Source organism: Ambystoma mexicanum, chromosome 9, assembly GCF_040938575.1.
Source record: "Ambystoma mexicanum isolate Mex_15411 chromosome 9, UKY_AmexF1_1, whole genome shotgun sequence".
NCBI classification, from domain to species: domain Eukaryota; kingdom Metazoa; phylum Chordata; class Amphibia; order Caudata; family Ambystomatidae; genus Ambystoma; species Ambystoma mexicanum.
The window spans coordinates 294,397,786-294,413,897 of NC_090931.1; the positions used below are offsets into that span (position 1 = coordinate 294,397,786).

Sequence of the window (16,112 nt, forward strand, 5' to 3'; positions counted from 1 at the left end):
TCCTTTTCTGAGCACACCTAGGGGGAGGCTGCTTAAATGAATCCCAGGGTGGGATTGGTCAGGAGTGGAGGGAAGAGCTAGGTCATGTGACCGCCTGGCCCCACATCTGCTTTATTTTGGATCGGCTTCTGCCGCGAGTGTGCCTTAATGAAATCTGAGGTGGGTGTGGTCAGCAGCAGACGGCAGAAAGAACGGAGTCGTATTTTGCTGGCTTACCTGGCATGCAAGGGGCGGGCTTACAGCCCGTTTCATGCTATATGGGGTCCAAACAGGAATTGCACTTTTCTTGGTATGCTATTTTCTTCCTCCGTCCTGTGCTTCAGACACCCGGGTGAGAGACCGCCTGTGATCTAAGAGTTAAGAAAAGCAAGAAATGGGCAGGGTGAATTAGGCGGAGGTCCAATAACCTAGATTGACTTGCACCAGCTGACCAACTGCAAAAGAGGAGAGTCTGGGAGACAGCTGAAGTAGCGAAAGAAAGGGGCTGGATTAAGAAAAAACGTGCCACAAAAGAGGCATAGAAAGAATAGCAGTGATTAGCAGGTGCGTGGGCGCAGAAGTCACGTGACCTAGATCCCTTTGCACCATCTGTGTGAGACGTGCAAGTGTGTGCCTTGCTTATGGGCTGTTGCTGTTTGTGGGTGGGCGGTTTCTTTTGGAATGTGTGATCCTTCGGTCAGTGTTTTATCTCTGTGGGCGCGCGCCCTGTTTGTTGAATGGTACTCTACTGTCTGTGTTCTCTCTGTGTGATTGCGCCCAATGTCTGCGTGTTTTATGTGCCTCCGTTGTATTGTATGTTTCCATCTGCTCTCTTGTGTGTATTGTCTGTCGTTGCCGTTTCTATCTCCGAGTGTGCTAGTGGGTGTATTGTGTGCGTGTGTCTGTATTTGTGTGTGTGTGTGCTGGGCGTGTTCCCTGTCTACTTTTTCATATCTGTGATTTTGGCTCATTTTTGTAGGTGTGTGCCTGTATTACCTGTCAGTTGCTGTATTGTCATATTCTGTAATGGTTGAGGGGGAGAGAAGTGATAGGAGAAGTAGGCAGAGCGAGGAGGAAAGGAGTCTACACGATCTTATATATGTGTCTTGCATTGCGTGTTACCTGCTGTGTGGTGGTTTCGATTTTCTGAGGGTGAAGAGAAGAGTAGATCCCTGGGGACAGAGGCGAAAGTCAGAAGGGATACGGAATTCAGATGGCATCACACTGAGCTAGCAGAAATAGACAATGACACTCAATTTCAAGGAACACGTGAAATCTAAATGCAAAAGCTGACTTGAACATGCATGTCAACTCTATCTGTACGTGAGGCTCTAGCCTAATAGTCCCCCATTATGAATATAGGACTACAGGTCCCGTAATGCAACATTACATCCAGGACTTGGCAGGGGTGGATCATGTTGGCACATTTGCCTGACCTGACGTCGTGTTCACTCCCACGTACTGAGTAGCACACACAATATTGATGAAAATACGCTAGACCTTTTCAAAGGCCTCCATTGGCCGAACCTGTTTTGCCACATGCAGACTGTGCCAAATGGGCGTCAAAGGCTTGCCCCTGTATATAGGTGGCGCGAGCGTGCTTCAAGCTCGGCTGCGACCCCAGCATGCACGGGGCCTTGCTGCTTTCGACTTCACCACTGCCGGCCTGGGCACCCACACGTTTCGCCCAGCCGCCGCCGCCGCTGCTGCTTTCACCTGGCGCCCGAGGGTGGCTTGTGCTTGTGGGTGGGTGGACGCTCGCTCAGCCGGTGCTGTTTTAATCTGGTGTTCCAGCGTGAGGGTGGGGGTTCACCCAGCTGGGCCAGCTGGTGACGAGCAGGGCCCCTCTCACCCCGTCTCATCGCGCTGGGGGAGGCCTACCTCTGCCGGTGCTGCCGCCTGCCCGCCCCGCTTTCCAATTAACAGCTAGCCGGCAGACCCCGGAAAGCGTGGAATCCAGGCTCTGGAGGAAGCGCGCGCGTGCGCCCCCTGCCTAGTCCCATGCGTGCCTCGGCCCCTGCCGGAGGAGGCATTGCCTGACGCGACTCTTCAGATTGCGCGTGGAGGGCCTGGGATTTGGGGCTCGGTGGGCCCAGGCGCTTGGGTTTCACACTTCCATGGCTGACTGCTCCCCTGGTACATAGGGCGGAGGCCCAAGTGGATCAGCTCAATACTGAGGGTGTGAAGTGTGCCACCAGCGGGTACCAATGCCCCGCGGCCCCCGGCGTTACCGGCATCTGTCTCCGCAGTGGTTGGCCCAGTTTCTGGAGCTCGGAATTCATAATTGCAAAGATCTGCAAATATAATCACCACGAGACCACATCTGTGCGGCAGATGCAAGTGGTAGTCAGTCCTGGAAATGGAAAACATGTATATGTATTGGGGGATCTGTCACCTCTATGGAGGGGCGGGGCCAAGAGGCGTGGCCCCAGGCCAGGTTCCAACACAGTTTCTCTTCATAGAACCCAATCCTAGCGATTTGCATAAAAGCAAAGAGCACTATTGGGGACATCATAATGTCCACAATTTTCAATGTTAAACATGTCTTATAGTGGTTCAGCAAGAAGCCCTTTTAAGTGAATAATGGACTTGTCTGTTTTGATTGGTCACGATATTCAACCTAATAAAGTGATGTCTATAGATTGCAGGACATATATACAAGTTTGGACAGCTGCAGTAGGGTGAGGATTTTGCCATTTCTGCCTGCAGTGCTGATAGGTTAGGCAGTGCTCTGTGCCGAGTCTTCTGATAGCTGTCTGCTCATTGAGGCAGCAGGATGTAGGAGAGTCATGTGCTGGCCCCTGGGTCTGGGGTAGGCAGCAGCGCTGCGTCAAGACATTTTTTGCCGGAGCGCTGCCCCATCTTATTCCGGCCCATTCCCTGCACTGGTGGTAGTGATATAACCTAATTCCAAAACGCGTCTACTACCACTGCTGTCAAACTCGGCCTAAAAAGAACCAGGAGATCCACCACACGATATGTGGACTAGAATTGTGTACTGCGTACACGCCAATCCTCCTGATTTTGGCTAGAGATTTGATTTTTCAGTGAAAAATATTGCTATTTTTCACAATCTCCCTCCTAAAAGAATTCTAGCCCGAATTCGTTCCTATGGGAAAGTTAATGGCCATCATTACGACCCTGGCGTTAAGGGTTTAACGGCGCCGTTAAACCCTTAACGCCTGATTACGAGGTCCCTTTGCGGCTTCCGACCTTAACGGCTGGTTTGGACCAGCCGTTAAAGTAGGGACCCGCAAAGGTACTTTCGAGGTAATTACGGTACCGCAATTTGCGGTACCGTAATTACTGCCTTCCCCAGTCCCATTGAGACCTATGGGGCAAAAATGGGAATGGGGAAGGGCCAATGGTAAATGGGGAATTACCGCCAACCTTGGAATGGAGTGATATTTCCCCATTTACCATTGGCGGACTCGTTACAATACCGGCAGCAACCATGGTGCTAATAGCGCCATTGGTTACCGCCGGTGTTGTAAAGAGGGCCAATGTCTCCCGATTTCTCAGATGGAATCTACCAGCGCCTTGGAATGTTGGCATGTATGGGACTGGGGCATACAATTTTCTCGGGCACCCATGAAAAAGTGGCCCACAGTTGCAAATGGCAATTCATTCATTTTGTGACACACTGTTTGAGTAGTATCTAAGGGGAAGGTTTTTGTTAAAATGTGATGCAAATTTTGCATTACAAAAAATATTCAGTAACACTGGTCAAAACTGCTAGCCGCATGGTGAAGTAACTCATCAAACTGGGCCACACGGACCAAAACCATGGCCCACTTTGATATAAAAAAAGGGCCCACATTAGCATTTTGTGTTTTTGGTTCGGGCATTGCTCTATAGGCCAGTCGGAGCCTGGATCATGTGACTCCCCAAACAGGTTAAATAAACTTATGGACATGTACATTTGGTATTAATAGTTGAGAGAATCAGGGAGCTGGAATGGCTGAATGTCACTGTCCTGTGCACCTGGCTCCATCGTATTATGTGTTTTATGTTCATAAAACTTCACATATGTAATATCCGGTTTTATATAGCGCTTCATGCCAGATTCCTCCTGCTTTTAAGTTCTGTAACTGTAATCGCCATCAGGGGAGGAATTGGGCCGGAACAATGCGGAGCTGTGCTCTGGCAACATTTGTCTTGCCGGGGGACCATTCTACCTTGAAATCCAAACCGCCCTGGATACGAGAGTCGCCATGATCTGCTTGGGTTTATTGACGAGCTCTGTGCGTAAAAGAAAAAAGTGCTCAAAGCACTTCATTAAGCTGAGTGAAGTGCAGATGGGTGCTAGGAGACAAAGGCACACCTGCATGACTTCCGGGTCAGCAGACGGGGACATTTGTCCACTTTATTCCTTTGTACCTCGATAGCGCTACTGGGGATCTGTTTTTGTGGGTCTCGTCGAGAGCCCCAGGCCTTCCACAATCCCACCTCGAGGGATTCAGAGAAAGTTATCAATGGGGACGAAGCCATATGGCTCCTGCTTCCCGGCGTGCCTTACAGGCACTCCCTCTGCCCTGGCGAGACCCAGCCCTCTAATACCGGAAAGACTGGCGCCCCAGTTCTCTGCAGTTGGTCACTGAGCAGTGCTGTCAGTCTGTATTATGTGTGTTATTTTTTACCAAACTTTCTTTATTGTTTTACAACAAACAGATACCGTATCCTATAGGGTAATGAACTCCCAATCCCCCTAAATCCCAGCAAACCCCCGCCTCGCACTTAACCCTCCCCACGCACAAGCACAAACAGTGTGTTCAACCAAATTACAAGTCCATCACTACAGCTGGTATTTATAGTGTTCGTATCCGCAATTATGAAGTCACATTCCAGCGACTTTGAGTCCTCACTCGAGTCCGCCTCACCCATCTGTGCGACCCGGAGTGGAGGCCGGGGACTACGCAGCTTGCGCCGCTCCCAGCTGATCTAGTCTGCACGGGGCCCAGTCATCAATTGGGCGACTGGTACTCGGCAGCAACAAGGCGAACATAGATTCTCTCCTTTCACAAATGCCCATACATTCCAGCCATCTGGCAAAAGTGGGAGGGTTGGCCTTCCCCCAAAACCTGGCCACTAGGTATCTAGCTACTACTGAGGCCATACCCAGAAGCTTTTTCTCGGCGCTGGCACCACCTTCAATCAAGGCCAAAAGCCACAGTTCCGGTGTATATACTTGCATTGAGATGAACATCTTGGATAGGGTTTCCTCTACGCTGCACCAAAAGGACCTAATGTTAGGCAGCTCCAACTCACATGATAGAAACCCGCTCGGCATTGCTACCTTTACCGGAGGGTGGGTTCCCAGGTTAAAACCTACTTGGAGAATATGGGGCGTAATACACTTGATGAACACATTTATAGTGGATCAGCCTGTAGCGACAGTTCAGAGAGGTGAACCAGTGTGCGCAGCTTTATACAGGCAGTGTGTGCACCAGTGCGCCGCAGCTTTATACAGGCAGTGTGTGCACCAGTGCGCTGCAGCTTTATACAGGCAGGGTGTGCACCAGTGCGTCGCAGCTTTATACAGGCAGTGTGTGCACCAGTGCGCTGCAGCTTTATACAGGCAGGGTGTGCACCAGTGCGTCGCAGCTTTATACAGGCAGTGTGTGAACCAGTGCGCCGCAGCTTTATACAGGCAGGGTGTGCACCAGTGCGTCGCAGCTTTATACAGGCAGTGTGTGAATCTGTGTGCCGCAGCTTTATACAGACAGGGTGTGCACGAGTGCGCCGCAGCTTTATACAGGCAGGGTGTGAACCAGTGCGTCGCAGCTTTATACAGGCAGTGTGTGCACCAGTGTGCCGCAGCTTTATACAGGCAGTGTGTGCACCAGTGCGCTGCAGCTTTATACAGGCAGGGTGTGCACCAGTGCGTCGCAGCTTTATACAGGCAGGGTGTGCACCAGTGCGCCGCAGCTTTATACAGGCAATGTGTGCACCAGTGCGTCGCAGCTTTATACAGGCAGTGTGTGCACCAGTGCGCCGCAGCTTTATACAGGCAGGGTGTGCACCAGTGCGTCGCAGCTTTATACAGGCAGGGTGTGAACCAGTGCGCCGCAGCTTTATACAGGCAGGGTGTGCACCAGTGCGTCGCAGCTTTATACAGGCAGGGTGTGCACCAGTGCGCCGCAGCTTTATACAGGCAGTGTGTGAATCAGTGCGCCGCAGCTTTATACAGGCAGGGTGTGTGCACCAGTGTGTCGCAGCTTTATACAGGCAGGGTGTGCACGAGTGCGCCACAGCTTTATACAGGCAGGGTGTGAACCAGTGCGTCGCAGCTTTATACAGGCAGGGTGTGTGCACCAGTGTGTCGCAGCTTTATACAGGCAGGGTGTGCACCAGTGCGCCGCAGCTTTATACAGGCAGGGTGTGCACCAGTGCGCCGCAGCTTTATACAGGCAGGGTGTGCACCAGTGCGCCGCAGCTTTATACAGGCAGCGTGTGAACCAGTGCGCGCAGCTTTATACAGGTAGTGTGTGTGCACCAGTGTGCCGCAGCTTTATACAGGCAGTGTGTGCACCAGTGCGCTGCAGCTTTATACAGGCAGGGTGTGCACCAGTGCACGCAGCTTTATACAGGTAGTGTGTGTGCACCAGTGTGCCGCAGCTTTATACAGGTAGTGTGTGAACCAGTGCCCTGCAGCTTTATACAGGCAGGGTGTGCACCAGTGCGCCGCAGCTTTATACAGGCAGGGTGTGCACCAGTGCGCTGCAGCTTTATACAGGCAGGGTGTGCACCAGTGCGCCGCACCTTTATACAGGCAGTGTGTGCACCAGTGCGCTGCAGCTTTATACAGGCAGTGTGTGCACCAGTGCGCTGCAGCTTTATACAGGGAGGGTGTGCACCAGTGTGCCGCAGCTTTATACAGGCAATGTGTGCACCAGTGCGCCGCAGCTTTATACAGGCAGGGTGTGCACCAGTGCGCCGCAGCTTTATACAGGCAGGGTGTGCACCAGTGCGCCGCAGCTTTATACAGGCAGCGTGTGAACCAGTGCGCCGCAGCTTTATACAGGCAGTGCGTGAACCAGTGCACCTCAGCTTTATACAGGCAGTGCGTGAACCAGTGCGCCTCAGCTTTATACAGGCAGTGTGTGAACCAGTGCGCCTCAGCTTTATGCAGGCAGTGTGTGAACCAGTGCGCCTCAGCTTTATACAGGCAGTGTGTGTGCACCAGTGTTTCGCAGCTTTATCCAGGCAGTGTGTGCACCAGTGCGCCACAGCTTTATACAGGCAGTGTGTGCACCAGTGCGCCGCAGTTTTATACAGGCAGTGTGTGAACTAGTGCGCTGCAGCGTTATACTGGCAGTGTGTGCACCAGTGCGCTGCAGCATTATACAGGCAGTGTGTGAACCAGTGCGCCGCAGCTTTATACAGGCAGTGTGTGAACCAGTGCGCCGCAGCTTTATACAGGCAGGGTGTGCACCAGTGCGCCGCAGCTTTATACAGGCAGCGTGTGAACCAGTGCGCTGCAGCTTTATACAGGCAGGGTGTGCACCAGTGCACGCAGCTTTATACAGGTAGTGTGTGTGCACCAGTGTGCCGCAGCTTTATACAGGTAGTGTGTGAACCAGTGCCCTGCAGCTTTATACAGGCAGGGTGTGCACCAGTGCGCCGCAGCTTTATACAGGCAGGGTGTGCACCAGTGCGCCGCAGCTTTATACAGGCAGGGTGTGCACCAGTGCGCTGCAGCTTTATACAGGCAGGGTGTGCACCAGTGCGCCGCAGCTTTATACAGGCAGTGTGTGCACCAGTGCGCTGCAGCTTTATACAGGCAGTGTGTGCACCAGTGCGCTGCAGCTTTATACAGGGAGGGTGTGCACCAGTGTGCCGCAACTTTATACAGGCAATGTGTGCACCAGTGCGCCGCAGCTTTATACAGGCAGGGTGTGCACCAGTGCGCCGCAGCTTTATACAGGCAGGGTGTGCACCAGTGCGCCGCAGCTTTATACAGGCAGCGTGTGAACCAGTGCGCCGCAGCTTTATACAGGCAGTGTGTGAACCAGTGCGCCTCAGCTTTATACAGGCAGTGTGTGAACCAGTGCGCCTCAGCTTTATGCAGGCAGTGTGTGAACCAGTGCGCCTCAGCTTTATGCAGGCAGTGTGTGAACCAGTGCGCCTCAGCTTTATACAGGCAGTGTGTGAACTAGTGCGCCGCAGTTTTATACAGGCAGTGTGTGTGCACCAGTGCGCCACAGCTTTATACAAGCAGTGTGTGTGCACCAGTGTTTCGCAGCTTTATCCAGGCAGTGTGTGCACCAGTGCGCCACAGCTTTATACAGGCAGTGTGTGCACCAGTGCGCCGCAGTTTTATACAGGCAGTGTGTGAACTAGTGCGCTGCAGCGTTATACTGGCAGTGTGTGCACCAGTGCGCTGCAGCATTATACAGGCAGTGTGGGAACCAGTGCGCCGCAGCTTTATACAGGCAGTGTGTGAACCAGTGCGCCGCAGCTTTATACAGGCAGGGTGTGCACCACTGCGCCGCAGCTTTATACAGGCAGCGTGTGAACCAGTGCGCCGCAGCTTTATACAGGCAGTGTGTGAACCAGTGCGCCTCAGCTTTATACAGGCAGTGTGTGAACCAGTGCGCCACAGCTTTATACGGGCAGTGTGTGAACTAGTGCGCCGCAGCTTTATACAGGCAGTGTGTGTGCACCAGTGCGCCACAGCTTTATACAAGCAGTGTGTGTGCACCAGTGTGTCGCAGCTTTATCCAGGCAGTGTGTGCACCAGTGCGCCACAGCTTTATACAGGCAGGGTGTGCACCAGTGCGGCGCAGTTTTATACAGGCAGTGTGTGAACTAGTGCGCTGCAGCGTTATACTGGCAGTGTGTGCACCAGTGCGCTGCAGCATTATACAGGCAGTGCGTGAACCAGTGCGCCGCAGCTTTATACAGGCAGTGTGTGCACCAGTGCGCCACAGCTTAACACAGGCAGTGTGTGTGCACCAGTGCGCCGCAGCTTTCTCGCTGTACACATTGAGCATTTTCAAGCATTTCAGGGGGATGCAGTATGGACCAGTGGCCTATTTAGTTAGCTTTCGAACAAGATCAGACTTCGAATGCTGGATCGACTGTTAGTTTAATGCTATTTTTCTGTTTAAATCACGTTGTCTTGTGTGCCTTGGTTTCCCTTGTGTACTAACCTTGCAAGTGCAGTTTTAAGGGCTGCATAGCAAACAGGGCATTTACCTGTATTTGCCTGTATGAAGCAGGGCCCAAGTTAAATGATTGGATTGATGATGAGAGAGTTACTGACATCTTGTTCCCCGCCCCTTCACGCCTCCTGTTGCTTTCCAGGTCCTCATCGCATCACATTTGCCTTCCTACGAGCTCCGGCACAACCAGGTGGAGTCCATCTTCCTCTCGGCCATCGACATGTATGGACACCAGTTCTGCATCGAGAACTTGCAGGTACCAATGCCACCGCCTTTGGGGTGGCACCATTAATCGATATCTAGCGCCAATGACATGCCAGCTGCACTAGGCCTGGGAAATGCAGGAGATTGCATCACTGGGGTGGCAGGGTGGTTGCAGTAACACTTTATGGCAAATCAGCCTTAAGCATGACCTAAAGCCCATTAGAGCACCTGCAGTAAAATAAAATAACCAACAAAGAAACGATACCACCTGCAACCTACCTATAATTGTATTCCTTCTGTTGTATCTGAGACCTGCAGTATTTGGTATCCTACATTCTGTTTCACATGCTTGAGGTGACCTCTACTGTAACTGTACTTTTGTATTGCATCTTTGTTACTCTGTAAGATGCGCTCTATTTCGTATTGCACCTTGTAACTATGTAAGCTGAAAATGTCCTTGTCCTCGCACCCTGGTACCCTTGGGTCTGGTGCGCGTTACAAATAAATAAACAAACAAACTTTTCAGTTATAAAACGTCCCTTCATTCTTTGAACCCAGTCAGGCGCTTAAGGCGGTCTCCAGCACCATGACAGTGCCACATGTCTGGCGCCGTTTCTCGCAAAGGCTTATTCAATGGCTCATTTGAAAGACTGATTGCAACTCCTGGATGGCCCAGTTCATCCCATAGGATGAACTCACTGGATGATGGTCCCTGTCGGGGCAGCTAAGAGGCCACGGAAATGGCTGCAAGGTTGCAGTAAAGCTCTCTACAAAACACATAATACACCTTTTTGATAGAGTGGGAGCCTAGCAGTGTGTGCCTTTGTGTTGTGTCGCCCACTTTTTGAACTCCTGTCTAAACGCTTCGAGTCTGAGCCTAAAGATTGCTACTATCGAGTGTTCAAGTCGTGGTCTGAAGGCCTTCCTCATCTCTTGCAGAAGCTCATCCTGTCCGAAACATCCATCTTTGATGTCCTGCCGAACTTCTTTTACCACAGTAACCAGGTGGTGAGGATGGCTGCTCTGGAGGTGAGTTATTATGCAATGTCAAGGGCACTGACATGAAGTTCCCGGGCCTGAATACATGATCAGGCAATGACCTGGCGTGGTTGGCACGCTGTCTTCTTCTGTGTTGCGTGTATCCATTGTACCTGTGCAGGGGCTTCCTTCCATTGTGAAACCCTTATGCATTTGAGGGCAGGAGGTGACCTTACACAGCACAGGAACAGGATCCAATTCAGCTATGTAGAAACCTGGGCCTCTTTCACATTGTGATAGCAGTGGCTTTCGACCAGTGTGTGGGAGCGGAGGCTGCTGACCGCTGTGTTGGTGCTTAGGGAAATTTCCTATGTGGCTGCACAGTGAGTCAATCATTGTGTAGGAGCAGAAACTGAGGTGGGGGCACGCACTTCTGTTGTGTGGGAGCAGGGATAGTGGGTTCATGGATGACCCGGCCGCTGTGCGGGAGCGGGGGGACCTGACCACGGCTTGGGAGCAGAGGGATTAAGCAACCGCTTGAGGGCAGTGGTGGGTGGTACTTGCATAGCGTGGGAGCAGGGTAACTCTACACATGTATGGCTGTAAAGAGGCCCTTCTATGGCACCAAAGCAGGGTTAGCTTTTACCTGTCTTGTGTGGCAACAAGGCGGCACAACCAGTTTGTGGGAGCTGGGGTACGCAATCTGCTAGATTGGTCTCGTGTTATAACTCTTCGCATGCCCATGAGCGTGTACTGCTGGGTAGGATCTGCAGTGCTTTTCTAGTGTATGCAATTTGGGGGGACTCTTTAATAGTGTGTCAGCGGGGGAGTCGGGGAAAGAGGATCCACAGTCCCCTAAGTTTCGCCATTCCCCTTCATTATACCCACATCTTTGAATAGGAGCCTAATAGTCTCCCTCAGGACATGCTGGCATTCATTCTCTCCTCCCCGGCTCTATTGGTATAAACAATATTCGTTCCCATCAGCTACTGTGGTTGGCACACCTTACTGCTCTGCCCTAGTTTTGTTGGTACAAGTCTTGTACTCTGTCTCTATGTTCACAAGATGTGCCTCTTCCTGCAACCTCTATTGGCGTATGCTCTCTCCTATAATCTATACATATGTTCTGTTATGTTGATTTATACAGCGCACCTCTACCATTTACATGTTCTCCAGGCGCTCTTGTATGTCCTACCCCTGCACCCAAGTCTGGCTAAGCACACATTCTCCCCTCTGCCATAGCCTCTCAAAACACAGCCTGTCATCCTCTGCAGTCCCTATAACCACAGAGCGAATCAGCCCTTTATAGATCCACGTGTTACCTGTTCCTCCTTCCTTCAGCAGAATTCCTAGACACTTTCCTGGTGTCTTTATTTGGCTCCATGCCACCCTGGCCTTTCCATTGCCTCTTGTGCACCCACCCTCCCAGCCCTACTACATCTAGGTAGGTAGAAACCTGCCTGAACTTCCCCTCCTTGCTTAAGATGAGCCATGCAGCTCTCGTCTGGCCTCAATGAGTGCAGAGCCTACCTTCTCTTATGGCACAGAGCCTACTTCGTACTCCAACTTCTATCCCACATAGACAGTCCGGGATCTGTCCTAGCCTCTGAAGTCCTGGCCCTATAGGCGCATTCTCTGCAGCCTTCCCTAGACTCTGTTGGGATGGACTTTAGGCACAGAGTCGTCAATCTACACGAGCTTCTGTGGACATGGATCCTATCCCCACTCCTAACCCCTATTGGAACCAAACCTGCTTCCTCATACTGGGCTATACTGCGAAGAGTTCTTCTCTCTGCCCTCCATCACGAGGGTAGAGTCTACCCTCACCTACCAATCTTTAACTACAGAGATCAGACATTCTGTACAAACACGCCCTCTCTTCCCAGTGTCTGTGTACAGAGCACCCAATCTCCTCCCAGCTTCTCTGGGCACAGAACCTGCACTCCTCTCAGCCAGGGGTCCAAAGCTCACCCTCCCATTCCAGCCTCGCCCATCGATTCAGCCTGTGTGGGCAGATTAGTTTGTCCTCTACTTCCAAAATCTGCAGGCATGGGTCCTGCTCAGAACCGCCACTCATCCCAACCCCTGGTGGACACCGAACTTGCCTTCTGCTCCCCATGCCTGGGCCACAGATCTTGCTGGATTCTCCCAGCCTGTGTGCAGAGCAGCCCCTCTCATCCTCGTCGTTATGTGCACAGAGCCTGCCCGCTTTCCACAGCCTCCATGAATTTAGAGTTTAAAATCTCCTCTTAACCTCCATGTGGGCAGAGCTTGCCACAGCCTTCAATTTTCTGTGAGTGCAGAGATGATCAACTCTTCCCAGTTTCTATGGGACAGAGCATACCCCCCAACAGCCCCCCATGACCACACTGGTCCTGGTTTCTCTTTCTTATTTGTCCCCCATCCCTTACCTATTCTTCCACACGCCCCCCCCCCCGCCATGTCATAGTCGTTTTGTGTTTATGTGCAATGGGATGGTGGGCGTTCAGGTGTGATGTGCCTTCTTTTCTTCACGTGTTGTGTTGCTTCTCTGTGCAGGTGTACGTGCGCAGGGCGTACATTGCCTACGAGCTGAACAGTGTGCAGCATCGGCAGCTGAAGGACAGCACCTGTGTGGTGGAGTTCCAGTTCATGCTGCCCACCTCGCATCCAAACAGGTCAGCCACTGCTGCATGCGAGGGATGAGTGGAGTGGAAAGCCAAGCCGAGAGAACGGGGTGCACGGAACGTCAGTGGGAGACCTAGATGGCGTGGGGCGAATGAAGGATGTTCCGAGTAATGTGAGAAGAAAGCAAGAGAGATGAGGGGGCGTGGAAGAGCAAGAAGGTGACTGAGCGTGTGCCCGCAGAAAGGAGCGCCCACACGCAAGCAGGGCATGTAAGAGAGCTAGAGAGCAATGGGTCATTCTCCAGCATGGGGTCTGGCATGGATTCACATGCTCATGAATATTCCCCGTCGTCGGGCTTGGAATCCTCGGTAAAGAAAAAACCAGTATCAGTTTCGTTTCTGATCTGTCTTTCGTAGTAATAACCAATCACTGGTCTCTGCGTCATACTGACCACAGCCAATGACTGCCCTCTACCTAAGCACCGCCTCTGGCAGCCATCTTCAGATTTTTACCGCACGTTCATGTGTTGGGATCCTCGTGCTATTGCTCTCGAGCGTTAGTGCTATTTTTTTCACGTTTTTTCTCAAAAACTTCGTTTTTTTCGGTCAAAAGAGCCTCAAGCTCCACCGACTCTCCATCCGATCAACGGGGACCCGTGTCGGATTCGTCTGCGCCCCTCAAGGGTGAAGATTTCGTCGAGCTACGTTTTTGGAGGACTCCAGAAGCTTCTCAGGCCCGGACATGGCCCAGGAGAAGGGAAGCTCGACGCCCGGAAAGCTGTTCAGGGTCTGCCCTGGATGCCAGCTGCAGAACGTCTTTAAGGAGGACGAACACTCCTTTTGTCTCTACTGCTTACATGAGGACAAGACGCACGTGGAGAAGGACTGTGCGTTTTGCGGCAATATGTCTTAGCGGACCATGAAGGACCGCCATCAACGCCTCGCCAACTGGCTGGAAGGGAAGAGCCCGTCAGGCGAGAAGAAGAGGAAGAAATCCGAGCGGTCTTCTAAGACCTTTGAGGACGCCCCGGCGACGGGGGTCCAACACAAGGCCAAGCACCGCGAGTCCGCTGGCACCGGGAGCGCCGAACGGTCGGGCTCTACGGGCGCCAGGCAGGGCGCACCCTCCCCGGCACCTTCAGCCACGAGCCAACGCTCTGGGTCGGGTAAGAGGAAGGGCGAGCACCCGGCGAAGCTCCTGGAGAGGCCCCGGTCGAGCTCGAAGGCCCCATCGGAGGGGGAGCGAGGCAGTGTCCCCCCCCCTCAAGGATAAGGCGGTGAGCGCACCTAAGGTGGTGAAGGCCTTAATCCATCCGGCCAAGCCCTCTATCGATACTGTCGCGGCGGCCCTGGCTCAGCCTGTGGAGGCTACACCAGTGGTGGCGATCTCGGGGCTCAGAGTCTCCCTGCCACCTCGGAGGGAGTCCTCTTTTGTGCCCATCGATAGGACCCCCGTGAAATCCCCGGCGGGGAAGAAAAAGGGGGGGCAGGGCGTCGTCGTAGATTCGGCTTCAACCTCGGAGGAAGAGCTGATCGAGGTCTTAAGCCACGGCCTTGGTGTGGATGAAGACCGGCCCGTCGGGATGGATCCCGACGCAGGTGACGACGACATCGTCGAGGGTGCCGACGGGGCCCCTGATCGCCCGTCGGATTCCCCTCTGCCAGCGCCGCAAGACAACTCGGCGGCCATTTTGTTGGCTATACAGTCCTTATGCTCAGAGATAAGGACGAGACTACCGTTGCCGACGGAGGAACCTCTCCCGTCGGGGGATCCTGAACCGGGACCTTCTGGTGTTCCCCCGCCCAAGAAAAGAAGGATTCACCCTCCACCTCCTTTTCAGCCGTCGCGCCCCGTCCAGCCCTCCTCCCCGTCCACCCGAGGGGATGATACGGGGACTGACACGGCAGCGACGGGTACGGACGACGAGGTATACGACGAGGATCTACCATCGTCACCTCCCACCAGGGCTTCTCCGCCCGACGAGATTGGATCGTTCCACTCCATGATCGCCAGGGCATCCAAGCTTTTCCAACTCTGCCCTGAGGAGAAGAAAAAGGAAGGATTCCTTTATCAACGGCGCGAGGCCAAGAGGAAGACGGTCCTCGCGGTGCCTCTACTGGACGACATTTGGGATGAGGGCCTCGCCCTCCTCAAGAACCCTTCCACGACGCCAGCTAGAAGAGACCGGTACGAGAAGAAGTACCGGGTCCCGGACGCGGCCCCCTGTGCCTCCGGGCGCAGCCTACCCCGGACTCCGTCGTCTCCGCGACGGCCAGGAAGAAAGCGGGGGGGGTGCGGCCTCCACATCGACTTCCCCACCGGACGGCGAGGGAAAGAAATTGGACGCTATGGGACGCAGGGTCATCTCGTCTGCAGCGACGACGATTAAAGCGGCCAACGCCTTGGCTATCGTGGCCCGCTACGACAGGGAGCTATGGTACAAACTGGCTCCCCTGCTGGACTTCCTACCGGACGACAAGAGGGCGGATGCCCTGGAGATCCTACAAGAAGGTGAGGTGGCGTCGGACCACGCCATCACTATTGCGACGGACATCGCCGACACTGGGTTTCGCCAGTTGGGCAACGGCGTGTGCCTTAGGCGGCGTGGATGGCTCAAGGCTACGGACTTCCGGCAAGACGTACAGACCAGAGTCCTGGACATGCCGTTCGATGGGAACAACCTGTTTGGGAAAACAGTGGACGATTCCCTTCAGGCCATTAAAGCGGACACTGAGACGGCCCGGGCCCTTGGGGTTCTGCAGCAACGACGGACGCCCTTTCGGAGCAGCGGAGGCAAGGGCGCCTCCAAAGGTTCCGGCGGCGGTTTCTTCACCTACCGTCAAGCGGCCCGCTCGTCGTCTCAGGAGGCCTACAGAGGACGAGGCAAGTCTGGCGGACCCCGCCGTCGTCGCCAAGGAGGTCAAGGCGGCAAAGCCTCGTCGAAACAGGATTGAACCGGCCGTGGGGTCGGGCCCCCACCGAAGCACCCCGGTGGGAGGCCGGCTGGCGAGCTTCGTCAGCGTGTGGGAGTCCATCTCCACCGACCGTTGGGTGCTGGACGCCTTAGCCCGGGGCCACGCGCTCGAGTTTCAAAGAAGGTGCCCGCGCGTCCCCCCCGTGGCCAAGAAAGAGATTCACGTCCCTCAGCTTCTCCTGGGGGTAAAGGCGATGCTCAGG

General features: G+C 53.6%; 1 protein-coding gene across 3 annotated transcripts in view; it reads left to right on the forward strand.

Annotated features, from left to right (window-relative positions):
* ACACA (acetyl-CoA carboxylase alpha) overlaps nucleotides 1–16,112 on the forward strand; it is a 1,281,346-nt gene that overhangs the window by 530,723 nt on the left and 734,511 nt on the right. For all 3 annotated transcript variants that reach the window (XM_069614682.1, XM_069614683.1, XM_069614684.1), the window contains 3 exons: nucleotides 9,289–9,402; nucleotides 10,290–10,379; nucleotides 12,867–12,985. In XM_069614682.1, the coding sequence (XP_069470783.1) occupies nucleotides 9,289–9,402; nucleotides 10,290–10,379; nucleotides 12,867–12,985 (323 nt within the window). The remainder of the gene's footprint in view (nucleotides 1–9,288; nucleotides 9,403–10,289; nucleotides 10,380–12,866; nucleotides 12,986–16,112) is intronic.